Below are 27262 nucleotides of genomic sequence, written 5' to 3'. Positions count from 1 at the left end.
CCCCCTGTGCAAAGGGTCCCCCAGCGGCTGGGGCGAGGCAGGCCCCACGGCGCGCGAGAGGCGCAGCGCGCATGCTCCCGCTAGGTCGCCCGCGGCGGTGGCGGCGGAGGGAGAGAGGGAGGGCTCGGCACCTCCCCGGGTGAACCTCCCTCCCCGTTGGCTCGGCTCCGCCGCCGCCACCCCAGTGGCTCCCGGGGGCCCATCCCTCTCCTCCCCGAGGCGGCCGGCGGGCGGCTGCTGGCGCGGCGCTGGGTCCTTCGCCCCGCTCCCCTCCCCCGCCCCGCGGCCCCGCCCTCGTGGCTGGGCGGCGGGTCAGGGCCGGCGGAGCGGGGTGAGTATTCCCACAGCCCCTGCTGGCGCCGCTTCCCGGCGCTGCTTCCCGCCGGCCTCGCTCCACTCCCGGGACCGGGAGAAAGGCGGGTGCGGGTGAGCGGGAAGCGGCCCAGCCCTGAACAAAAGGCCGGGGAAGGGGCTCCCGCCGGTCCACGCAGGCCTGGTCCCCGCTGTCGCGCTGGAGCAAAGCTCGGGGCGCCAGCGGCGGGGTGGGAGGGAGGGGCGGGGGCCGTGCCGCCCCCTCCCGGGTCGCGCTCTGCCACGCGCACGCCGGGCCGCTGCCTTCGCCGAGGTAGTTACTTCCTGTGTTTAAACCTGCACGGGGTGGCGAGTCTCTGCCCTGCAACCTCGAAACAGTGGGTTTTAATTAACTACAGGCAATTACTGCGGCCGAGAAACTTGAAGGGGTTTCACATTCACTATCAGGAGGAATGATGTATCACCGATATTTTTTCTCCCAAGAAACCTAGCTACTCATAGTATCTGAAATCGCGATGGGGGAGGGGGGACATAGAAATAGCTAACTGATTTATAGGAACATTGATTATGCTAAAAATTAAAAACATTTCAAAAAAGGCAAAGGGATAGCTACATGTCTTTTCAAAGTCAAAATGGAGTCTTGTCTAACAGAACCACCTGAGGATGAATTCGGTACCTAGGGAACTGTACTTTCACTTGAAGTAACAAATTTTGTTGTTGTTGTGAATTCTCCCATGAGGATATTTTTTTTCCATTGCTTTTCAGAGAGAGTAGAAGTGGGGTGGGGGGGGGGAAGAGAGAGAGAAATATCCATGTGAGTCCAATTGGTTGCCTCCCACACACTCCAAACAGTAACCCAGGTACATGCCCTTGACCGGGAACCGAACCCTCGACCCTCTAGTGTGCAGACGCTCTAACCACTGAGCCAAGGCTTGACATAATATTGATTAGGGCCCAGGCTGTGGAATTACATTTTTTTTGGGGGGGGGGTTATAATTGAGATGCAAATTATTTCTGATTGGGAGAAAAAGTGCTCCTGAAGGTTGTGGTTTTATTACAAGATTTTGTAATAATTTTTACCATTCAGCTTGTTCCTTCCTTGTAAATTCAATAAATCTTTACCATAGGTTCACTTTATTTTTATGAGTCATGTGTCTAAGTTGTTAAAAAAATACAGTTTGACAATGGCTTCCACTCCTTAGTGGCAAAAGCTTAAGTTTGTACTTTGCAGGATTGGAAAAGACAGGCCCTGTGTAGTACTAACTACATCTCAGGACCCTTCTTGCTTCTTTCTGCAGGGTCAAATATGGACAAGAGTAAACATTTACAAAACGAAAACTTGACAAAAAAATGTTGAGTATGGAGAAATCCAAATTAAAGTCTTGCAATGACAAGGTTTAAGAATTGTTATTGATAGTTTAATGGAGGAAACTAGTGGAAACAGTTCCCAATAGTTCTGAACTGGGTTCACTTGGCTCTAGACTGTTATAAGATTATTTCACCTCCCCCCTTTTCTCTTCTCCCCACTTCCCTTTCCTCTTTATTTAGGATAAGATTTACTAAGATTTAGCTACAGGATGAGGCATTCAAACTGGGCATAATGTTTTGTGACAAATTATAAATTGATAGCAATTCCTAATGCTTGTAGGTTTCAGAGAAAGATAGCAACCCCTTAGGGAGATCAAGTAGAGTAAAGTTCATATAAGTAGATTATTTAAGACTGGGTTTGATTTGATTATGAATATCTTTGAAATCTAGAGGTGTGTTTGGGGACTGTAGAGGTAGTGTTGGAGTCATACACATAGTCAGAGTACCATACAAACAAAATGCCAGGGAAATTATTTGGTGATTATCCCTTGAAAACAGATGTATGTCTTCAGGTGCCAAGCAGGCTGAGTATAAAACGATTGAATAGTAGAGGAATGGCGAATAAACCCTACCTCAGAGCATCCAGGTTAGGGAAAGGTTGCTCGACAGCTATGCAGAATCAGAGTCTCCATTGATGTACCTGGCACCCCAGGCCTTGAAGTGCTTGATCTCCTACAGGGACCAGGAAGAGAACTTACTAATATGAAGTTATCACTGACATGTAATAGCTTTCAGAGAAAACCCTTTTATTGTCTCTCTGAGCTGAAGAAACTACAATAGTTTCCTGCCCACTACTTGAAATCTCTTTAGAGTTTTAATGCTATTTATAAACTGCCCTCCTCCCCCACACTTTTCTTGTATTTTTTAATCTATACTCCTCAGTTACACTGTTTACCTGTCCACTCTGCCTCATTTCAACCTGTTCCTAGGTTCACTGCCCATCCCTACTCCACTAATCCTCCTCATCCCTTTATGTATTGTGTCTCTGTCTTTCAGTATCGTCTTATAATTCAAGGATTATCTGAAATATAACTCCTCTAGGGTCCAGGCTCTGGTTCCAGAATGCCTTAGGTCAAATTGCCACATTTATATATACACACACACACACACACACACACACACACACACACACACACACGAGGCCCAGTGCATGAAATTTGTGCACTGTGGGGGGGGTGTCCCTCAGCCCAACCTGCACCCTCTCCAATCTGGGACCCCTCGGGGGATGTCTGACTGCCTGTTTAGGCCCAATCCAGGCAGCCGGACATCCCTTTCACAATCCAGGACTGCTGGCTCCCAACTGCTCGCCTGCCTGCCTGATTGCCCCTAACCACTTCTGCCTGCCAGCCTGATCACCCCCTAACCACTCCCCTGCCAGCCTGATCATCCCCAACTGCCCTCCCCTGACAACCCGGTCACCCCCAAATGCCCTCCCCTGCATATTCCCTCTTTATTAGATAGGGTTTTTTCTTTAGCATATTGGACAGCCCTAACTGGTTTGGCTCAGTGGATGGAGCATCGGCCTGCAGACTCAAGGGTCCCAGGTTCGATTCTGGTCAAGGGCATGTACCTTGGTTGGGGGCACATACCCAGTGGGGAGTGTGCAGGAGGCAGCTGATCGATGTTTCTCTCTCATAGATGTTTCTAGCTCTCTATCCCTTTCCCTTCCTCTCTGTAAAAAAATCAATAAAATATATATTTTTTAAAAAGAAACATTTAAGATTCCTCCATATCTGCCTGGCTGGTGTGACTCAGTGGTTGAGACCCCAGGCTGCCATGGCTGGAAGGGGATCGCACCCTGGCCAGGCTGAGACCCCAGCCCGGCTGGGGATGGCGCCGCGGGGAGGGGGGGTGCGCGCCCCGACCAGGCTGAGACCCCAGCCCAGGCTGCCATAAGAACCTGGCTGGGGATGGCACTGCAGGGGGTGCACACCCAGGCCAGGCTGAGACCCCAGCCCAGGCTATGGCCGGGGATCGCGCCAGGCGCTGGATACCCCGGGCTGCGTGGGGGGCGGGCGCCTCGCAGCCGGATATCCTGGACTGCCGCTGCTGGCCAGGGATCGCGCTGCAGGGGGTGCACCCTGGCCAGGCTGAGACCCCAGCCCAGGCTGTGGCAGAAGATCGTGTGGTGGGGGTGTGTGGCCCTGCCAGCATGAGACCCCAGCCTAGGCTGTGGTAGGAGATCGCGTGGCGGGGGTGCTCGGCCCTGCTGGCCTGAGACCCCAGCCCAGGCTGTGGCAGAAGATCCTGTGGCGGGGGTGTGCGGCCCTGCTGGCCTGAGACCCCAGCCTAGGCTGCCGCCGTGGCCGGGGGGATTGCGTGGCTTGGGTGCGAGGCCCTGCCTGCCTGAGACCCAGCCAAGGCTGTGGCCAGGGATCGCGCTGCAAGGGGTACACCCCGGCCAGGCTGAGACACCAGCCCAGGCTGTGGCCGGGGATCGTGCTGGGCGCTGGTGCCTCCCAGCCGGACACCCCAGGCTGCCGCTCCTGGGTGGGGACGCTGCATGGGGGGTGGGCGCCTCCCAGCCGGACACCCCGGACTGCCGCCGCTGGGCGGACTGGGGGACTCCGGTGGGGCTAAGAGGACTGGGCGCCGCCATCTTGTGGCTATGGGCGCCACCATTTTTGTAGCGGAGTGATGGTTAATTTGCATATTACTCTTTTATTAGATAGGATATATATATATATGTTTTACTGATTTCAGAGAGAAAGGGTGGGGGGGGGGGAGACAGATAGAAACATTAATGATGAGAGAGAATCATTGATTGGCTGCCTCCTGCATGCCTCCCACAGGGGATCCAACCTGCATCCTGGGCATACCCTGACCTGGAATCAAAACCTGACCTCCTGGTTCATAGGTCAACACTCAGCCATTGAGCCACGCTGGCCAGGCCAAATTGCCACATTTAACTGCTGGACTTGTAACCGCTTCCTAATTGGAGCTCTAGCTGCAGAGGTCATAGCCAATTCAGCCACCAGTAAAAATCCTTTAATTCCAGTCCAGGTACAACCTCCTTTAAACATTGACTTGCTTTATATGTTTCAGTGGGAAGGCAAGGGGGGACCACGGAGCCTGCTGTTCAGCTGCTGTCATGACTGAACACACGTCCTCTCTTTTGCTACTTTCTTATTTATTAGATTACCTGGCCATGCCTGCTGTGCCCCACCCTTTCACTAGCCTCATCAAAATGATCCATTTTCCCCCCCTCAATTTTCTAGCATTATTCCTCCTCAAAAGTATTTCTGATGCTAATTATAAATGCTTATTTCGGGCCTTCAAAATCAGGTAATCCTGGTCGGGGCCTAGGATTCCACATATAAATTTGTACCCTGGGTGCCTCTTGGCTGTCTAATATTTGAGGACCATTGCCCAAAGACCCTGCTAGGTAAGTGATTAACTAATTAAATGAATTCCAGCCAAATTCTCATAAAGACAATGGGTGGAGCTTACCTTCCAGCTAGTAATTGTATGCTTTGTTAGGTAAGAATCTAAATCTAAAGTTATAATAATGTAAAATTGTGGCAGGGAAGGACAAGTACAGAGGAAGTGGCTTACTTATATTAGTTAAAAATGATTTTTAATGTGTTAAAGTATCATAGTATGTTCAGTGATAATCACATTTTTATAAATGATCTTAAGTTCTGGGGAAATTTAGTTCTATTTCTTAAAGTGTTTTAATCTCATTATGACTCTGATACACATTGATTTATGGACTCATCAAAAGAAATGTCTCCAACCAAAAAAAAAAGTATCAGTTTTCCACACATTAGATTAAAAATCACATAAAAAATGTGGAACATGGTAGTGAAAAAAAGCTGTTTTTAATTAAAAAGGATCATTTGAACAATGATTATACACCATGTTAGAATTTACTGGGGCTGCTTTTCTGAAAAGATATATTTAATAGCAGCAGAATAAACTTCTTCACAGTATCTAGTGTAGGGCTAACCAGTATTTTAGGAAGACTGCTTTCAGTTGGTGGGGAAAAAAATTATTTTCCCAATTTGTAGCCTCTGCTGAAGCAGCTAAAGAAAGGTTTTGATTGGTTAAGCTTAAAAAGATAAAAAAGAAGAAGAAAAACCCCAAACAGTTGTTCAGTAAGACTGAAACTCAAGCAAAATAGATGTATTAACAACTTATACTTATAAGACAGGAAACAGCCCTGACTTATTTTTAACTTTTACTTATAATAAGAAATGAGAAGTTCATTGTTTAGATGAGATGAGAATTAAAATTCGCCTTTTTAACTGAGAGTTTACTTGTATTCTGTTGTCACCTTTAGTCTAAATTTAGGATACCTTAAGTCTGGAAACATGGGCAGTTCACATCTAAGATTTTTCATTTGCAAATTAAGGATTATTTTTGCCATTATTCCTTAATAACCTGCAGTTGTGGTTATTTCCATTTTGACCATAATTTAAGCCATCTCATAATAGGAAGTTTTAAGATTCTAATTTCTGTCTGTACTAGTCTATGAACTTGGTAGAGGACTTAGAGAGCATTACAACTTGAAAAGTACATATAAAAATGTTGATCACATTATATTTTTATGATTTATTTATTTAAAATATGTTTTTTTAAATTGATTTTGTTTAGAGAGAGAGGAAGGGAGAGGGAGAGAGAGAGAATCGATTGGTTGCCTCCTGTACCTGCCCCAACTACAGATTGAACCTGCAACCTGAACATGTGCCCCTGTCGGGATCTGTACATAGGACAACGCTCAACCAACTGAGCCACACTGGCCAGGGTTATATTTTTATTTTTAATGAGGTGAAGTATTCTTACTTGAGCAAAGAGACAATAATTATTCAGTAATATTTTATTACGGCACATTACAATGATTTGAATTGAGATGGATGTCATTTTAATATGGTATAGTTCCTAATTTTGTAATCAAGTTATAAGCCTAGTCCTTCGATAATTTTAAAAGTATTCAAACAAATATTAATTAGTGCTTTGATGTTTACTCATCTTGCTAGTGGCAGTGTTGTTAATGAAATAAACTATGGCTATTGAGTAAAATTTTATGTTTCAAGTAACATTTTGAACAGTTCAGTAAACCTCAAGTGGAGGGCTTAGGGAATGTAATGTTTTTATGTAGTTCACTTTGGTCATTAAGTGAGGGTTTGCTTGACATTTATAAAATATTCCAAGATATATTAGTTTTCTTTATGAATTAAATGTGATTTTTCTTTGAATACCTTTGAATATATGTCATGGTCATTATATAGTTGGCAAAACCATTTCTGTGTGTATGATTTCATTTTTTTCTATTCAGGTTCTGTATCCTCTCACTGAGTGATTGAAGGTGTTTTCTGTAATCTGTGTAATGTTGATTTACAATTAATATTTTCAGCCCAGTTTTTTTTTTATTTTTTCTTAGTTCCAGGTCCATGTCAATATGCCTGCTAGATATCATAACATGGGTATTCCTCAGGCATTTACAAATTTATTTATTTATTTATTTATTTATTTATTTATTTATTTTGGTGAAATCTTTTCTTTAAAGTTTTATTTTTCAATTACAGTTGAGATTCAATATTATTTTATACTAGTTTCAGGTGTATAGCATGGTCGTTAGACAGTTATATAATTTACAAAGTGATCCCCCCTATAACTCAGGTACTGATCTGTCACCATACATAGTTATTACATATTAGTGACTATAATATTTATGCTGAATTTTACATCTCATGACTGTTTTGTAATTACCAATTTGCACTTCTTAATCCCTTCCCCTTTTTCAGCCATCTCCCCTACTCTTCTCCCATATGGCAATCATCAGTTTGCTGTATTTTGAATTTGTTTCTATTTTGTTTGTTCATTTATTTTGTTCCCTTTATTTTATTTTTAACCATCACCACAATTTTATTTATTTATTATTTTTTAAAATAATTCTTTATTGTTGAAAGTATTACATATGTCCTCCCTTTCCCCCATTGACCCCCTACAGTCTTCCCCTGACCCTGGCCCCAGGCCTTCAGCAACCTATTGTCTGTGTCCATGGGTCAAGCATAGATGCATACAAGGTCTTTGGTTGATTACTTCTCACCCTCCCCCGTCTTCCCTCTGAGATTCCGCACTCTGTTCCATGCTTCCATGTCTCTGGATCCACTCCATTCATCAGTTTATTTTGTTACTTAGATTCCACATGAGTGCGATCATGTGATACTTGTCTTTCTCTAATTTATTTCAGTTAGCATGATACTCTCCAGGTCCCTTCAAGCTGTTTCAAAGGGTAAGAGATTCTTATTTTTTTACTGCTGCATAGTATTCCATGGTATAAATGTACCACAGCTTTTTTATCCACTAATCTACTGATGGGCACTTGGGCTGTTTCCAGATCTTAGCTATTGTAAATTGTTCTGCTATGAACATAGGGGTGTACACATTCTTTCTGATTTGGGATCACTGGGTCAAATGGCAGTTCCATATTTAATTTTTTGAGGACACTCCATATTGTTTTCCATAATGGTGCACCAGTCTGCATTCCCACCAGCAGGGTTCCCTTTTCTTCACATCCTCGCCAGCACTTGTCATTTGTTGATTTGTTGATGGTAGCCATTCTGACAGGTTTAAGGTGATACCTCATTGTCGTTTTAATTTCTGATGATAAGTGACTTTGAGCATTTTCCCATATGTCTCTTGGCCATCTGTATGTCCTCTTTGGAGAAGCGTCTATTTAGGTCCTCTGCCCAGTTTTTAATTGGATTGTTTGTCTTCCTTTTGTTAAGTTGTATGAGTTCCTTATATATTTTGGATATTAACCCTTTATTAGATATGTCATTGCCAAATATGTTCTCCCATACAGTGGGCTCACTTTTTGTTTTGTTGATGGTTTCTTTTTGCTGTGCAGAAGGTTTTTATTTTGATGATAGTCTCATTTGTTTATTTTCTCCTTAGTTTCCTTTGCCTTAGGAGATGTATCTGTAAACATATTGCTATTAGAAATGTCTGAGATTTTGCTGCCTATGGTTTCTTCTAGGATTTTTATGGTTTCATGACTTACATTTAAGTATTTTATCCATTTTTAGTTTATTCTTGTGTATGGTCTGAGTTGGTGGTCTAGTTTCATTTTTTTTTAATTTATTTTTTATTTTTATTTTTTTAAGGTATTATATGGGTACATATCTTACCATTGCCCACCCCCACCCCACTCCCATACATGCCCTCACCCCCCAATGTTTTGCATCCATTGGTTACTCTTATATGCATGCATATAAGTCCTTCAGTTGATCTCTTACTTCCCCCACCTCTCCCTAGCCTTACCGCCATAATTTGACAGTCTGTTTGATGCTTTACTGCCTCTGTATCTATCTTTTTGTTCATCATTTTATAATGTTTTTCATTATCCCCAAATGAGTGAGATCATGTGGTATTTTTCTTTCATTAACTGGCTAATTACACTTAGCATAATGTTCTCTAATTCCATCCAGGTGCCTACAAATGGTAGTAATTCCTTCTTTTTTATGGCAGCATAGTATTCCATTGTGTAGATGTACCATAGTTTTCTGATCCAGTCATCTGCTGACGGGCACTTATGCTGTTTCCAAATCTTAGCTATTGTAAATTGTGCTGCTATGAACATAGGGGTGCATATATCCTTTCTGATTGGTGTTTCTAGTTTCGTAGGATATATTCCTAGGAGTGGGATACTGGGTCAAATGGGAGTTCCATTTTCAGTTTTTTGAGGAAACTCCATACTGTTCTCCACAGTGGCTGCACCAGTCTGCATTCCCACCAGCAGTGCACGAGGGTTCCTTTTTCTCCGCATCCTCGCCAACACTTATCGTTTGTTGATTTGTTGATGATAGCCATTCTGACAGGTGTGAGATGGTATCGCATTGTCGTTTTGATTTGCATCTCTCGGATAATTAGTGACTTTGAGCATGTTTTCATGTGTCTCTTGGCCTTCCTTCTGTCTTCTTTCGAAAAGATTCTATTTAGGTCCGTTGCCCATTTTTTTATTGGATCATTTATCTTCCTTTTATTATGTTGTATAAGCTGCCTGTAGATGTTGGAGATTAAACCTTTATCAGTGATAACATTTGCAAATATGTTCTCCCATACAGTGGGGTTTCTTGTTGTTTTGTTGATGGTTTCTTTTGCTGTGCAAAAACTTTTTATTTTGATGTAGTCCCATTTGTTTATTTTCTCTTTGGCTTCCATTGCCCTAGGGGCAGTATCAGTGAAAAAGTTCTTTTGGCACATGTCTGAGATTTTGCTGCCTGTGGATTCCTCTAGTATTTTTATGGTTTCCCATCTTATATTTAAGTCCTGTAACCATTTTGAGTTTATTTTTGTGTATGGTGTAAGTTGGTGATCTAGTTTCATTTTTTTGCATGTATCTGTCCAATTTTCCCAACACCATTTATTGAAGAGACTGTCTTGACTCCATTGTGTGCTCATGCCTCCTTTGTCAAATATTAATTGCGCATATTAGTTTTGGTCGATATCTGGATTCTCTATTCTATTCCATTGATCTATATGTCTGTTCTTGTGCCAGTACCAGGCTGTTTTGAGGACAGTGGCTTTGTAATACAGCTTGAAATCTGGTATTGAGATCCCTCCTACTTTATTCTTCTTTTTCAGGATTGCTGTGGCTATTCGGGGTCTTTTTTTATTCCAGATGAATTTTTGGAGAGTTCTTTCTAGGTCTGTGAAATATGCCATTGGTATTTTAATGGGGAGTGCATTGAATCTATAGATTGCTTTGGTTAGTATGGACATTTTAATGATGTTGATTCTACCAATCCATGAACATGGTATGTTCTTCCATCTGTTTACATCTTCCTCTATCTCTTTTTTCAGTGTCCTGTAGTTTTCCGCATATAGGTCTTTTACCTCTTTGGTTAGGTTTAACCTAAATATCTTAATTTTTTTGGTGCGATGGAAAATGGGATTGCTTTATTAGTCTCTCTTTCTGTAAGTTCACTGTTGGTGTATAGAAACGCCATAGATTTCTTGGCGTTAATTTTGTATCCTGCTACATTGCCGAATTCATTTATTAAGTATGTTAGTTTTTTGATGGAGTCTTTCGGGTTTTTTATGTACAATATCATGTCATCTGCAAATAAGGACAGCTTTACTTCTTCTTTTCCAATTTGGATGCCTTTTATTTCTTCTTCTTGTCTAATTGCAGTGGCTAATACTTCCAGTACTATGTCTAAAAAGGAGTGGTGAGAGTGGGCATCCCTGTCTTGTTCCTGTTCTTAGGGGAAATGGTTTTAGTTTTTGCCCATTGAGTATGATGTTAGCTGTGGGTTTATCATATACAGCTTTTATTATGTTGAGGTATGATCCTTCTATTCCCACCTTGTTGAGAGTTTTTATCAAGAAAGGGTGTTGGATTTTGTCAAATGCTTTTTCTGCATCAATTGATATGACTATGTGATTTTTATCTCTCAATTTGTTTATGTGATGTATCACATTTATTGATTTGCGGATATTGTACCATCCTTGCATTCCTGGGATAAACCCTACTTGGTCATGGTGTATGATCTTTCTGATGTACTGCTGGATCTGATTTGCTAGAATTTTGTTGAGGATTTTGGCATCTACATTCATGAGGGATATTGGCCTGTAATTCTCCTTCATTGTGTTGTCTTTATCTGGTTTTGGTATTAGGGTGATGCTGGCTTCATAGAAGGAGCTGGGAAGTGTTCCTTCCTCTTGAATTTTTTGGAATAGTCTGAGGAGGATAGGTTTTAGTTCTTCCTTGAATGTTTGGTAAAACTCTCCTGTGAAGCCATCTGGCTCGGGCTTTTGTTTGCCGGAAGCTCTTTGATGACTGCTTTAATTTCTTCCATAGTTACTGGCATGTTGAGCTGTTTAGATTCTTCCTGATTTAGTTTTGGAAGGTTATATTTTTCTAGGAATATGTCCATTTCCTCCAGGTTGTCCAGTTTGTTGGAATAGAGTTGTTCGTAGCATTTTTTAACAATCCTTTGTATTTCGGTGGGATCTGTTGTTATTTCACCTCTTTCATTTCTGATTTTGTTTATTTGGGTCCTCTCTCTTTGCTTCCTGGTGAGCCTGGCTAGAGGTTCATCAATCTTGTTTATCCTTTCAAAGAACCAGCTCTTGGTTTTGTTGATCTTTTGTTCTGTTTCTTTGGTCTCTAGGTTGTTTATCTCCACTCTGATCTTTATTATTTCCTTCCTCCTGCTTACACTGGGCTTTTCTTGTTGCTCTTTTTCTAACTCTTTGAGTTGTTGGGTTGAGTAATTTATTACCATTGTTTCTTGTTTTTTGCAGTAGGCTTGTAGAGCTATGAACTTCCCTCTCAAGACTGCTTTAGCTGTGTCCCATAGATTTTGGATTGTAGTGTTTTCATTGTCATTTGTTGCCATGATGTTTTTTATTTCTTCTTTGATCTCTCTGGTAAGCCAGTCATGGTTTAATAGCATGCTGTTTAGTCTCAATGTGTTTGATTTCTTTGGGTTGTTTTTATTGTAGTTGATTTCCAGTTTTATGCCACTGTGGTCTGAGAAGATGCTTGATATGATTTCTATCTTCCTGAATTTGAAGAGACTTTGCCTATGTCCCAACATATGGTCTATCTTTGAAAATGACCCATGTGCACTTGAGAAGAATGTATATTCTGTGGCTTTGGGGTGAAATGTTCTGAAGATGTCAATTAATTCCATCTGGTCTAGTGAGTCATTTAGGATTGATGTTTCTTTGCTGATTTTTTGTTTAGAGGATTTGTCCAATGGTGATAGTGGGGTATTAAAGTCTCCTACTATGATTGTATTGCTGTCAATCTCTCCCTTGATATCCTCCAGGAGTTTTTTTATGTATTTGGGTGCTCCTGTATTGGGTGCATATATGTTTACCAGAGTTATTTCTTCTTGTTGGATTGCTCCCTTTAGTATTATGAAGTGGCCTTCCTTATCTCTTGTTATGTCCTTCAGTTTGAGATCTAATTTGTCAGATATAAGTATTGCTACCCCAGCTTTTTTTTCAGTTCCATTTGCCTGGAAAACCTTTTTCCATCCCTTCACCCTCAGTCTGTGTGCGTCTTTTTTTCTGAGGTGGGTTTCTTGTAGACAGCAGATATATGGGTCGTGTTTTCTTATCCAATCCGTTACCCTATGTCTTTTCATTGGGGCATTTAATGCATTTACATTTAAAGTTATTATTGATAGGTACTTTTTTGTCGCCATTCCTATTCTTTACCCCTGTGTTCCTTCTTTGCTTCCTTTTTTTTTCTTTTTTTTTTTTTTTTACAGCAGACCCTTTAGCATTTCTTGCATTGCTGGTTTGGTGGCAATAAATTCCCTTAGTCCTTTTTTGTCTGTGAAGCTCCTGATTTCACCTTCAATTTTGATTGACAGCCTTGCTGGGTACAGTATTCTTGGATTCAGACCCTTCCTTTGCATGACTTTGTATATTTCATTCCATTCCCTTCTGGCCTGATGAGTTTCTGTTGAGAAATCAGTTGCTAGTCTGATGGGGGTTCCTTTGTATGTAACTTTCTGTCTCTCTCTTGCCGCTTTTAAGATTCTTACTTTGTCGTTGGTGTTTGCCAATTTAATTATAATGTGCCTGGGCGTCGGTCTTTTGGGGTTCATTTTGCTTGGGACTCTGTGAGCTTCTTGGATTTGTGTGGGTTTTTCCTTCCCTATATCAGGGAAATTTTCTGTCATTATTTCTTCAAAGAGGTTTTCTATTCCTTGCTCAACTTCCTTTCCTTCTGGAACCTCTATTATGCGGATGTTGTTTTGTTTCATGTTGTTCCAAAGTTCCCTTAGGCTCTCCTCCTGCCTTTTAATTTTTTTCCTAGAAGTTGCTCTACTTGGGTATTTTTTCCCATCTTGTCTTCTAGCTCACTGATGCGGTCCTCTGCTTCTTCTAGTCTACTCTTGATGCTTTCTATTGAGTTCTTTACAGCAGCGATGTCATTTTTATTTCTTCTTGGTTCTTCTTCATTTCCTCTTGGTTCTTGCTCATATTGTCGAATTTGTCTTCCATTCTTTTCAGCCACCTTATGACCATTTCTCTGAATTCTTTTTCTGGAAGGTTGCTTGCCTCCATTTCGTTTACTTCCTTTTCTGGTGATGCCTGCTTTTCTTTCATATGCTGGCTGTTTCTTTGTCTCCCCATGGTCTCTCTTCTCTGGGTGTCTGGTTATGTAGTTCTCTCTCTCCTGCGTTGATTTAAAGGCACAAAATACAGCACTACCAGGTACATCTCACAAGGCACTGAACAGAAATGTATTCATGATATTAATAACTTCCAATAAAGGTGACCACCAGAGAAAGGCAAATTAGGTGATAGGAGAGAAAGAAGAAGAGGAAAAAGAAAGAAAGAAGAAGAAGGAAAAAAAAGGAGTGTCAAAATGAAATTGGGAAAAGGGAAAGAAAAAAAAAGAAAAAAAAGTAAGAGAGACAAGAAAGAGACTAAGAGAGAAAGGGGAACAGACTATATATATTGGGGATAAAACTCCAATAGAACAATCACTAATCCCATCAAATGCCAGCAACAAGTGCCTGGGGATTAATACAAACTACAACACCAACTAATACTGAGTGAGGCAAGGGAAAGCTGAAGCACAAAACAAACAAAAAAATAACCAAAAGAAGAATAAGCAAAACAATCTCACAAAAAAGCATAAAAATTCAATATAATCTACATTCAAGCGAACAACAACAAAAGGACAGAGAGAAAAACAATTTTTTGGATAGTTAAGACAGCTAAGAGAGAGGTGTGTATGGACTTTGAGCAGGGGATTGGAGATTAGATATGTAAGTAGGGTGAAATTTTAACAAGAGGTAAACAGAAAGTATAGGGAAAATCTAAAGCAGGAAAGGGGTAAGATAAACAGGACACCAAAAAGGGGAAGGTTAGGAAGAGAGTTATGGCACAAAGGTAAAGTTGAGATAGAGTAAAACGATGCTAAAGGAAAGATAAAAATAGAATGTAGAACACTAATCTCAAAATAAAATGAAGAGAAAATAAAATGACACTTTAAAAAAAAAGATAAAATAGCAGTAGTAATAAATCGGATTGAAAATAAAAATGTAATAATTAAAAAGGTAAAATCAAGTGTTGAAAAAAGAAAAAAAAAGTTAGTTTCTTGAGTAAAAGATGCAAAAAATGAAAATAAAAAAAATAAAAAATAAAAATAAAATGTGGAGTAGTGAAGGTCATTCACTTCCTCTGTTGTTCTGTTTGGTACGCCTGTTTCTCAGTCCGGACAGTATTGCAGTTCCCTGCGTTCCACTGCTCTTCAGTGTTGTAAGCCAGTCCTGATTTTAAGCAGGCGGTGTGTCTTAATTTCTCGTATTCCTTTATTTTTGATTACACAAGAGTCAATTTGTGATTCAGCCGCTGGGTGGCAGTGTTTCTGGATTGACTTCCGGGTCTATCTATGGCTCTCTAGGCAGTGTTAGAGCCTTCTTTCCCTGTGGCACTCACTACCGGTTTGTGGGAGTGGGCTGCCTCAGAGCTGGCTCTCCGATGGTCACTCCCCGCTCCGATCCCCAGGTTCCAGAAAAACAACTTTCCCCTGCAGTCTCCCAGGGTGTCCCCAACTGGGTGATCCTATGTATTGGGCTTAGTAATCAGAAGCAAGGATTTCAAGAGGAAAAAGCCCAAGTGTGCGAACTTGGGGCCGCGCAAGTCTAGGCACCCGGCGAACTCCGGGACTGCGCGTAAGTCTAGGCAGCCTGAAATTCTTAGGGTGTCCCTGCACTTCAGATCAAAATAGGTTGCTTTTTAGAGAGCCCTTCTGTTAGCAGCTCTGAGGACCCCTTTCCACATTCACAGATCACGCCAGCCCCAACAGCCACAGATTTTTCTAGGCACAGACTTCCCTGGTCCTCCAGCTCCCGCAAAACACGCGTTTCTCTCTCCCGCAGGGACCAGAGACCTCACCTTATCCCAGGCGAAATCTGACCTTTCCGTGGTGGAGTGTAGAGCTCCTCTGAACCCGTGTGTTCGCGCCAATTGGGGAGCGTTGTTCTGGGGTTCGCAGCTGTTCCGTGGGTGCCGCAGTTGTGCTAGTTTCATTTTTTTTTGGCATATATCTGCCTCATTTTCCCATCACCATTTATTAAAGAGACTTTCTTGACTCCATTGTATGCTCTTGCCTTCTTTGTCAAATAGTAATTGGGGTAATGGCTTGGGTCAATTTCTGGGTCCTCTGTTCTGTTCCATTGATCTACAGACCTCTTCCTGTGCCAATACCAGGCTGTTTTGATTATAGTGGCTTTGTAGTATAATTAAAATCTTTTTTTTTTCTTCTCAAAATTGCTGCAGCTATTCGGGATCTTTTTTGATTCCATATAAATTTTTGGAGTATATGTTCTAGCTCTGTAAAATATGCTGTTGGTATTTTAATAGGGATTGCGTTGAATCTGTAGATTGCCTTGGGTAGTATGGACATTTTAATGATGTTGATCCTACCGTGAACATGGTATATTCTTCCACTTGTTTATATCTTATTCTCTTTTTTTTCAATGTCCTGTAGTTTTCCGAGTACAGGTCTTTTGCCTCCTTGGTTAAGTTTATTCCTAAGTATCTTAATTATTATTTATTTTTTATTTTATTTATTTTTTTAAATAAATCTTTATTGTTCAGATTATTACAATTGTTCCTCTTTTTTCCCCCATAACTACCCTCCACCCTGTTCCCACCCCACCCTCTGCCCTTACCCCCCCCCCCACTGTCCTTATCCATACGTGTACGATTTTTGTCCAGCCTCTTCCCACACCCCCACACCCCTTTCCCCCCCCCCGAGAATTGTCAGTCTACTCCCTTTCTATGCCCCTGATTCTATTATATTCACCAGTTTATTCTGTTCATCAGATTTTTTATTCACTTGATTTTTAGATTCACTTGTTGATAGATATGTATTTGTTGTTCATATTTTTTATCTTTTCCTTTTTCTTGTTCTTCCTCTTCTTAAAGAATATCTTTCAGCATTTCATATTATACTGGTTTGGCAATGATGAACTCCTTTAGCTTTTTCTTATCTGTGAAGCTCTTTATCTGACCTTCAATTCTGAATGATAGCTTTGCTGGGTAGAGTAATTTTGGTTGTAGGTTCTTGCTATTCATCACTTTGAATATTTCTTGCCACTCCCATTTGGCCTGCATAGTTTCTGTTGAGAAATCAGCTGACAATTGTATGTGTGCTCCCTTGTAGGTAACTAACTGTTTTTCTCTTGCTGCTTTTAATATTCTCTCTTTGTCTTTTGCTCTTGGCATTTTAATTATGATGTGTCTTGGTGTGGTCCTCTTTGGATTCCTTTTTTGGGGGGTTCTGTGCACTTCCTGGACTTGTAAGTCTATTTCTTTCACCAGGTGGGGGAAGTTTTCTGCCATTATTTCTTCAAATAGGTTTTCAATATCTTGCTCTCTCTCTTTTCTTCTGGCACCCCCATAATTCTGATGTTGGTACGCTTGAAGTTATCCCAGAGGCTCCTTACACTATCTTCAACTTTTTGGATTTTTTTTTTCTTTTTGCTTTTCTTGTTGAGTGTTTTTTACTTCTTTGTATTTCAAATCTTTGACTTGATTCTTGCGATCCTCTAGTCTGCTGTTGGATCTCTGTATGTTATTTTTTATTTCAGTCAGTGTATGCTTAATTTCTAGTTGGTCCTTTTTCATATCCTCGAGGGTCTCTTATTTTGTGTCCTAACATGTGCTTATATTTGTGAATGATCCATGTACACTTGAGAAGACTGTATATCCTGCTGCTTTTGGGTGAAATTTTCTATAAATGTCAATTAAATCCATCTGATCCAGTGTGTCCTTTAGAGTCACTGTTTCCTTGTTAAGTTTTTGTATGGAAGATCTATCCAGTGAAGTCAGCAGGGTGTTAAATTCTCCTTCTATGACCATATTGTTGTTGATATTTCCATTAAAGTTTTTTTAAAATATATATTTAGGTGCTCCTATATTGGTTGCATATATGTTTACCAGAGTTATATCCTCTTGTTGGATAGATTCCTTTAGTATTATGTAGTGACCTTTGTTGTCTCTTGTGATGGCCTTCATTTTGAAGTCTATTTTGTCAGATGTGAGTGTTCTTATTCCAGCTTTTTTTGTTTGTTTGTTTTCTATTTGCCTGGATAATTTTTTTCCATCCCTTCACTTATATCCTGTGTGTGTGTCTTTTTTTTTTCTGAGGTGGGTCTCTTGTAGACAGCATATAGTTGGGTCATGTTTTAGTATCTATTCAGCTACCGTATGACTTTTTATTGGAGCATTTAATCCATTTACATTTAGGGTTATTATAGGTAACTTATTTATTGCCATTTTAATTCTGTATGCCTAGGTTTCTCTTTCTGTTTCTTCTTCTCATTACAGCAGTCCCTTTAGCATTTCTTGTAATGCTGACTTAGTGGTGATGTACTCCTTTAGCCTTATTTTTGTCTGGGAAGCTCTTTATTTGACCATCTATTTTGAATGATAGCCTTGCTGGATATAGTGATATTGGTTTCTATTTTGAATGATAGCTTTGCTGGATATGGTGATTTTGGTTTCAGATCCTTACTTTCCATTACCTTGAGTACTTCATGTCATTCCCTCTGGCCTGTAGAGTTTCTGATGAGAAATCAGGTGTCAGCCTTATAGGAGCTCCTTTGTAGGTAACAGTTTGCTTTTCTCTTGCTTCCTTTAAGATTCTCTGTCTTTAATTTTTGGCATTTTAATTATGATGTCTGGGTGTGGGCCTGTTTGGGTTCTTCTTGCTTGGGGTTCTCTGTGCCTCCTGAAACTATGTGACTTTTTCCTTTACTAGGTTAGTGAAGTTTTCTGTCGTTATTTCTTCAAACACATTCTCTATTCTTTTCTCCCTTTCTTCCTCTTCTGGCACACTTGCTATTCTAATATTGTTATGTTTTATGTTGTCCCACAGCTCCCTTAAGCTGTCCTCCTGTTTTTTAATTGTTTTTTCTTTTTGGTTCTCTGATTGAGTGATTTTTTTCAACCCTGTTTTCTAATTCAGTGATTCAATCCTTACCTTCCCCTAATCTGCTGTGTATTCCTTCCAATGTGTTTTTTATTTGTGCTATGTCATTCTTTATTTCTGACTGTTCTTTTTTCATAGTTACTATATCTTTTCTCATGCTGTTGAGCATCTTTACCATCATTACTCTGAACTCTGTTTCAGATAAATGTTTTATCTCTGCTTCACTTATCTCTTCTTCTGGAGAATTCTCTTGTTCTTTCATTTGGGGGTTGTTTCTTTGTCTCTTCATTTTGGCTGTCTGTTTGGGTTTGTGACTATATAATAGGTAGATCCTCTACGCCTCTCAATCTCTAGTGCAGGACAGTGTCAAATGCTGTTTCTAATTAGACCAGGCAAAGACTCAAAGCCTCTAGAGACTGCCTCTGCCTACAGACTGATAAGATTCCAACTTGAATTGCCCCCAGGCAATTGTCCTCAGGTCTGGCAGGAGTTGTTTTTTTTTTTTTCCAACAGGGTGGGGCAATTGCTTCTGCCAGGAGGCTAATTATTATTTTTAGTCTGTTAAGTGGCCTCAGGGCAAGGTGTTTTCCAATAGGGTGGATCAACCGTCTTGCCCCCAGGCAAGGCAAAAGTCTGTGTGGGAAAGATGTCCTCCACTGTGTCAGGGAATATCTCAGCACAGGAAACCAGGGGTTTCTGCCTTCTGAGCTCTAACCCCTGAGTCCCCAAATCCTGGCTTCTGCTCATACAACTCCAGTCCACTCTGCCCTCCCTCTGCTAGAGCACAAAATGGGTGGCTCCACTGGGAATTTTGTGTGTTGGCCCTTTAAGAGGATGCCTAAATTTCCAGCCATCACTCCCTGGCAGACAGCAACCTCACTGTTTTTCATAGTCAGATGTTATGTGGGTACCCTTCTCAGTTCTGGTGCTCTCTGCTTGGGGGCCCAGCTTTGGAATTATATCCCAGAGTTCTCAGGGGCAGCCCCTCACAGCTGAGATATTTTTCGGAACTTCAGTTGCTGTCTGTGGGTGCCCAGCCAGCCCTTTCGCACCTTCACCCCTCCTACCAGTCTCTATGCAGTCTCCACTTTCAGTCCTTGGGTATCAGGGTTCTCTCCAGCGAGCCTTCCATTGATTATTCAGGAAGTTTTTCTGTATTTTAGTTGTAATTTCAGTTTGTTCCTGGGAGCTTGTCCGTGCAGCATCCACTTACTCTGCTACCATTTTATGTGACTCTATTTTGTTCCCTTTATTAATGGGCCTCTCTTCTGTTTTGACATTGTTGAGTATTTGTTAGTTATTCTCTACTTCGTTGAGACTTTCATCCCTGGGATCCCTGGCACTGCCCTTGCTAGGATCTCCTCTTAATGCCTGGCTCTATTTTCTAGTTCTTTTGTTGGTTCCTCTTTTTCTATGGGTTCCTGAAATGCTGGTGTTCTGAAGGTTTCTTTCTCAACCTACTGTTCTTCCCACTATTCATTAAGTTTTCTACCTTTTTGGTTAAAACCCTTTAAACAACCTGATGAAAATTGTAGAATATTTCTCCACCAAAATATAGAGCTTATACATTCAAAATTTAGTATAAACTTTCATGATCCACCAGAAGCCATATTAAGAATCTGCTATATTCATTCTAGCTGGGTGATTGCATTGGTCTCTTTTATAAGATGACTTCCAAATTTCTTAAATTGATCTTGGCTTCTCTCCATAACTTAAGATGCATATTCTTCCTGAATTCTTTCATTGCCTGGCTTCAGATCCTTTTGACCTCTCATCCAGTTTACTACAACAGCTTTTAACTCTTCTCCTTGCTTTTAGGCTTGTGTCCCTCAGATCATCCTCCACAGAGCCTCCAATGATTTATTATTCTGACCTTTTTAGCTCTAAGGTCTGATTCTTTATTTTCTATGGAAATAGTCCAAACTCTTGCATGACACACACTCCCACACCATCCCTCCTTTGTGAGGGATCCTTCTTTTGCCTACTATAATCTGTGCATATCTTCATTATTGTATAGACTTTAAATAGAAATTCTCTTTTCCAGTGCTATCAGAATTGAGAGTTGAGCAGTTAATTCAAGAAGTTGATTAAAGGTAAAGTTATTAAAAAATAATAATACATGCAAAATATTTATGGATAAGCAAGGAATTTGATATAAAAGAAAATGCTAAGAAACATTTAAATTACTTCCTGCTTAATGTTTATATGCTACAGAAGAATAGAATTTAGAAATTTCTGTAAAGATTCATTTAGGCCAATAATATTTTATTTTTCTTTATTCTGATGAATCTTTTATTAAATTAAAAAAGAATATTACTTTTATGTTAAAAATACATGCATACTTAAAACATTTCATTTCAACTTAAAACATATAAAGACATTTGTTTGCCAATTTTTTTATGTATGACCAAGGCACTTCCTTTGAGTATGGGTACTTGATTAGAATTCATTGTTCATTCTTGATTAAGCTGAACCCAGAATGCATCCTCTAGCTTTTTGGTTTACATGAAAGTTTAACTTTAAATGAAATAACTTAAGCCACTTTAGCAGCAATCTGAGTATAGAATCCTAGATTTGTATGCTTTTCCCACTACCAATTTTCAGTTGAATTATCCATATCTAGTACAGTAGTAGTCTGTTTTTCCAATGAAGATTTACTTTTATAAAGTCTTTCCAAGGCATTAAATCTTAGAAATAACAGTTGTCTTTGTTTTTAAATTACATTTTATTGGTTTGGTAAGTGTAGCATTTCATTAAAGTATATTTATAATACAAGAATGTGGTTTGTGAACATACCCTCAACTGAGGGGAGTAGAGATTGCTTCATGATCAGAATGCTTTAGATATTGGTAATTTTTATAGAGGGAATGGACATTGTGTTGATAAATATGGCAAAGTTGGTTGAATGGAGGTTGGTTATTTTTATGGCTTATCTCCCTTTATTACAATACTAGAGCCCCAGTGCAGGAAATTCATGCACTCAGTGGTGGTGGTGGTGGTGGGGTCCCTCATCCCAGCCTGCGCCCTCTCATAGTCTGGGAGTCCCTTGATCACCCCTCAGAGGGAGGCTTCGCCCACCTGCTGCAGCCCGCTGGTCAGTGGCCTGGGCTTCCCTCTTTGGGGCAATCGAGGAGCCCCCCAGATCAATTGCCCCGCAGAGGGTGGCCTGGGCCTGCCTCTTTGGGGCAATCACGGAGCCTCCCCTGATCCATTGCCCTGCTGGCCAGTGGCCTGAGCCTCCATCTGCAGGGCGATCGATTACAGAGCCCCCCTGATCGATTACCCTGCTTGGTGTGATCGCGGAGCCCTCTGATTGATCGCCACACCAGCTGATGGCCTGGGCCTCCCTCTGCAGGGCAATTGTGGGGCAATGGCGGGGCCCCCCGACCAATAGCATAGCACCCTCCTTGGCTGGCCAGGTGCCAGTACATGTCATAGCCTGGTTGTCTGGATGGTCGTTCTGTGTTCGTCTGTTCAGTCAATTTGCATATTATGCTTTTATTATTATAGATGAGTTCTTATAAAGCAAGAGCTATATATTTTTTCCATTTCTGTATAGATAATACTTAATTTTTATATTGCAGTTATCATTTAGTATGGAAGAAGATGAATTTTTTGGAGAAAAAACATTCCAGCATTATTGTGCAGAATTCATCAAACATTCACAGCAGATAGGTGATGGTTGGGAATGGAGAACTTCAAAGGTAAGAACAGAAAATTTTATTTCCCATTTTGATGGAGTTTTTTTTAGTTCTTTTTTTTTTTTTTTCATGTAAACCCTTAGTAATTAAAACTAATGTATGAAAGCTAGCTTGATTTAGTAAAGGGCTTAAATTGAAGAATATTTTAAAACAGATGTCCATTGTATTATTTCAACTATATGTGCTCATTATAATTAGGCTAATGAAGTATTATCTAGAAAAGTCTTTAGGTGGCTTGCTTTAATTTAATAGATAAGAATGCTTAGCATATTAATTATCTGAATATAAACAGATGCTTCTGTGGTACTTCAAACCATTTGTTTACACTATTAATTTTCTTAGGAAACTATTTTTGTCCAGAGAATGAAAAGATAATCCAGAAACCAAACCACAGTCAATCACAAAATCTGAAATATTGAGGACTGTACTAATTAGGATTTTTTTTGTTTTGTTTCTTTATTTTTATTGATAAATTGGGAATTTTTTAATAGTATAAACACATTTCAAAACATTCTTTTGGTTCTATTCAATAATAGTCAAAAGGTCTATATACTCATTTATTTTCACACATATAGTTAGTAAGGTTCTCTGTCAAACGCTTTTTCAGTTCCTTGAAAGCCCTTTCTTAGAGAATAAGTTTTCTCTACTTGACACCTTATCTGATATCTGAAAAAGTGATGAATCTCGATTTTCTGCAGAATGGCTGTGTTCCTATCTGCACTCTGAGAAACATGAACCATTTTAAGCTGATCCCTATGATTCAGAACTAGGCCAGGGAAATGCAGGTCTTGATCGGGTCTAGAGTATCACTGGGGAGAGAAGCCATAATTTCTTCTTGGGTTATATGTCAGCTCAGTTTTGACAGGGTGGCTCATGGGATGGTTCAGAGGTATGGTAGAGTCCAGCTCCACTATCTGAGGGACAGGACAGTCCACACAGATACCCCTAGGGCATCTCCTGCTCCAGGATAACATGACCTTACTGGCACCCTTTATTAATTTTTGTTCCTATTTTATAATTTTGTTTGCTATTGTGTTTGTATTTTTATTCATATTACTAGAGGCCCAGTGCACAAAACTCATGCATGGGAGGAGGTGTTCCCTCAGCCCAGCCTGCACCCTCTCACAATCCGGGACCCCTCAGGAGATGTCCGACTGCTGGTTTAGGCAGGGATTGGGCCTAAACCGGCAGTTGGACATCCCTCTTGCAATCCGGGACCACTGGCTCCTGACCGCTTGCCTGCCTGCCTGCCTAATCGCCCCTAACCACTCTGCCTGCCTGCCTCATCGCCCCTAACCACTCTGCCTGCCTGCTTCATCGCCCCTAACCACTTTGCCTGCCTGATTGCCCCTAACTGCTTGCCTGCCTGCCTGCCTCATCACCCCTAACCACTCTGCCTGCCTGCCTTATCATCCCTAACCACTCTGCCTGCCTGCCTGATTGCCCCTAACTGCTCGCCTGCTTGCCTGCCTGATTGTCCCTAACCGCTCGCCTGCCTGCCTGCCTGATTGCCCCTAACCACTCGCCTGCCTGCCTGCCTGATAGCCGCTAACCACCTCTGCCTGCCTAACTGCTTGCCGGCCTGCCTGATCATCCCTAACCACTCTGCCTGCCTGCCTGATTGCTCCTAACCACTTGCCTGCCTACCTGATCACCCCTAACCACTTTGCCTGCCTGCCTGATCGCCCCTAACTGCTTGCCTGCCTGCCTGCCTGATCGCCCCTAACTGCTTGCCTGCCTGCCTGCCTGATCGCCCCTAACTGCTTACCTGCCTGCCTGATCGCCCCTAATCACCTCTACCTCGGCCCCCCATTTTTGTGGCTTAGTCTGGAAGGAGGTCCGGAATGACGTCCAGAAGGTTGTTTGGCTGTCGGGACTAATTAGCATATTGCCCTTTTATTATTATATATTTCTTCTATGATTATTATTGGCTTACTAGGGGCCCAGTGCATGAATTCGTGCACCTTGAAAGGAACTGTGGGCTGCGAGGCTGCAGTGGGCACAGGGGCAGGTCTCGGCCCATCCTCCGCACCCCCACCTAGCCCCTCCCACCACAGCCTCTAGTCCCCTGTCTGCCGGCAGCCCCACTCCTGCTGCCGCTGCTCCCACACGCTGACGGCATCGGCCCTGCTCGCACCTGCTGACGGCACGGAGCAATTGGGGCTGGCGCCAGCAGCGAGTACAAGAGGGGCCAGAGTTGTCAGTGGTACAAGTGGCGGCTGCTGCTCTGATTGCCCCTCAGGAGCAGGGGGAGGTGGAAAAGCCCTCGGGGGCTATCAGGGCCAGCAGCTGCCGCTCGCACCCGCCGATGGTGCCAAGTGATCAGTGCTAGAGCCGGGTGCCAGCAGTGGGTGCGAGTGAGGGCTGTGTCAGCAGCAGGTGAGAGTGCCGGGTGGGACCGTGGTGCACAGGAGCAAAGAATTTTCAGTAACCACCAGAGGCTCACCCTGATGTCAGTGACGAGAGCCCCACCTTGGTCTGGCGTTCCTGCTCACCTGCTCCACCATCCTGCTGTGGCTGACGCCTGCCAAGTTCCGCACTCTGCTGCCTGCTGCTGATGCCTGCCATGTTCCACGCGTGCCCCCTGGTGGTCAGCGCATGTCATAGCGACCAGTTGTTCAGTTGTTTGGTTGTTCCGTCATTTGGTCTATTTGCATATTAGGGTTTTATATATATATATATACACACACACATATATATATATATGCATATATATATATATATACACACACACATATATATATATATGTATATATATATATAGATAGATAGATATAGATAAAATAACTGCTAATTTTTGTATATTAATTTAGTAACTATTCAATCACTGATTTCATAATTCATAGTCTTCATAATTTTTCAGTGATTTCCCTGTAATCTTATAGGTAGAGTGAGATCATATGCAAGTGAAATTTTTTGTGGCCTTATTTGTAATATTTTTCTCTATTATTTTATGAATTGGTTAGAAAATATTAAGTAATAGTGATAAAAGTTCTCTTTGTCATCCTGATCTTAATATTAATACTTCTGATTTATAATAATTAAATAAAATCATTGGTTGTTGGTTGTTTATTCATTTAATGAGTAAAGGTTCCATTTTTGTCTTTTTATCTTTGTTGTTGAAAGTATTACATATGTCCCTCTTTTTCCCCTATTGACCCCTTCTAGCCCACCCCCACCCCCAACCCTAGGCCTTCACCACCCTATTGTCTGTGTCCATGGGTTATGCATATGTGCATACAAGTTCTTTGGTTGATCTCTTCTCACCCAACCACCCTGTTTAAGACCCCTTTTGACATATAATAATTTGTGTGGTTACTCCTTGGGAACTTTCTCTTTTCACCAGGTTTCCTAAAGAAGAATTTTTCTTTTATCTTAAGCTGGAGACAGAATGACATAGATTCCTGTTACCATTTCTGTGACCTAGCAGAATGAGGGAGAGGAAGGTTAGGGAGGGAGCTGGGACTAGACTGCATTTGTGTGTGTGTATGTGTTGGGGGAAGATCTCCTGGAGGGAAATTATATCTGTCAGAAGTTTCTTCAACTAAATTTATTGAAATTAGTTCCTCACAAACCAGTTTCCAGGATTTGTTTATATTCTTGTTTTGGCCTCTGCTTCAGGGATGGGTATGGCTATGTATAACTTCTTGTTTGCTGCCACTGTCTGCTAAGTTAGGAAAATTTCCTACCCTTTGGGGTAGGAATTGCACTTTTAATTAAGGATTGTTCTTTTTAATGTGGGGGTGAGCCCATAGATAGCATAAAAACAAAACAAGACCCTATTGGGAGGAGATCGCTGTAGCCTTAAGGTAAGGATTGCAAAGTCAAAACTCTACGGAGAGATCAGGCTTGGTAAGTAAATGGATGAAGCTGCCAGGGACACAACAACATGGATACTGAGTCCTGTGGTCTGTGGCTGACCACAGTGCTTGGCCTGTTGCTGGATTGGAAACCTGGGCCCTTGGGTTACCAGACCTTCCAAAAAAAGTAAAAGGATTTGAGGGGGAGAAATTTTTAAAATTTTAAATGTTGGCAAATAATTAAAAAAGATATTTTTAAAACATAGTGAGGACCAAACCCAACATGCCAGTAGTGCACAATAATGGGGGCTAATAATGTATAATAAGGAGGGCTGTTTTTTAAATAGAAGTTGATGACTTCTATTAAAAAAATAGCTGTATGGAAGTACAATTGGAAAACATATTTAAAGTATATAATGGATAAGTTTTGACATGTATAGACCTGTGAACCTTCGACACAGTCAAGAAAGTGAATATATCCATCACCCCAAAAGGTCCCTCGTACTTTTGTAGTCCCTTCATCTGCCCTGGAAGTTATTATTTTTTAAAATATATTTTATTGATTTTTTTACAGAGAGGAAGGGAAAGGGATAGAGAGTTAGAAACATCGATGAGAGAGAAACATCGACCACCTGCCTCCTGCACACCTCCCACTGGGGATATGCCCGCGACCAAGGTACATGCCCTTGACTGGAATCAAACCTGGGACCTCTCAGTCCACAGGCCGACACTCTATCCACTGAGCCAAACCAGTCAGGGCTGGAAGTTATTTTTAAAAAGAATCTTGTTTATCACGATATATAGAGAGGCTCCTTTAAAGAGTACACATATTACTACTCACATTCAGGTTTGTTCATAAATCACTTTGGCACTATTCATTTTATTTTTTAATATAGAAAGAACTGCAACAATAGAGAATTGGTATAATTCAACTTTATAGATAAGACAAAACATCATTTTTTTCCTGTAAAGTTGATAAGAGTGAATTAATGAAACATGTAATAATTTTAAAAAATTATAAAGAAAGCAGTTTCTAAAAGGAGTCAAAACAGCTCTAATTTTTATAGCTGGAGGCATGCAGAATGGGAAAAGACTTCGAAATCATTATTTTTCAGTGGGGCTTGATGCTGTTGGCATCTGGGCAGGACAGTTCTTCT

The 27262-nt window shown here is 41.2% G+C and overlaps 1 protein-coding gene across 4 annotated transcripts in view; it reads left to right on the top strand.

Moving 5' to 3' along the window:
• The first annotated feature begins 282 nt into the window (after positions 1–282).
• ATG10 (autophagy related 10) overlaps positions 283–27262 on the top strand; it is a 219309-nt gene continuing 192329 nt past the window's right edge. Inside the window, exons 1-4 of one of the 4 annotated variants that reach the window (XM_080681961.1) lie at positions 297–331; positions 7877–7918; positions 20649–20697; positions 22189–22308. In XM_080681961.1, the coding sequence (XP_080538087.1) occupies positions 22201–22308 (108 nt within the window). In that variant the 5' untranslated portion in view covers positions 297–331; positions 7877–7918; positions 20649–20697; positions 22189–22200. Of the gene's footprint in view, positions 332–7876; positions 7919–20648; positions 20698–22188; positions 22309–27262 lie in introns of all 4 variants that reach the window. The other 3 variants (XM_080681962.1, XM_080681963.1, XM_080681960.1) reach the window with 3 other exon arrangements.

The sequence above is a fragment of the Plecotus auritus genome (assembly GCF_963455305.1).
Source record: "Plecotus auritus genome assembly, chromosome: 7".
In the NCBI taxonomy this organism is placed as follows: domain Eukaryota; kingdom Metazoa; phylum Chordata; class Mammalia; order Chiroptera; family Vespertilionidae; genus Plecotus; species Plecotus auritus.
Note: the sequence above shows the minus strand (reverse complement) of the source record. Positions and strands in the feature narration are given on the sequence as shown.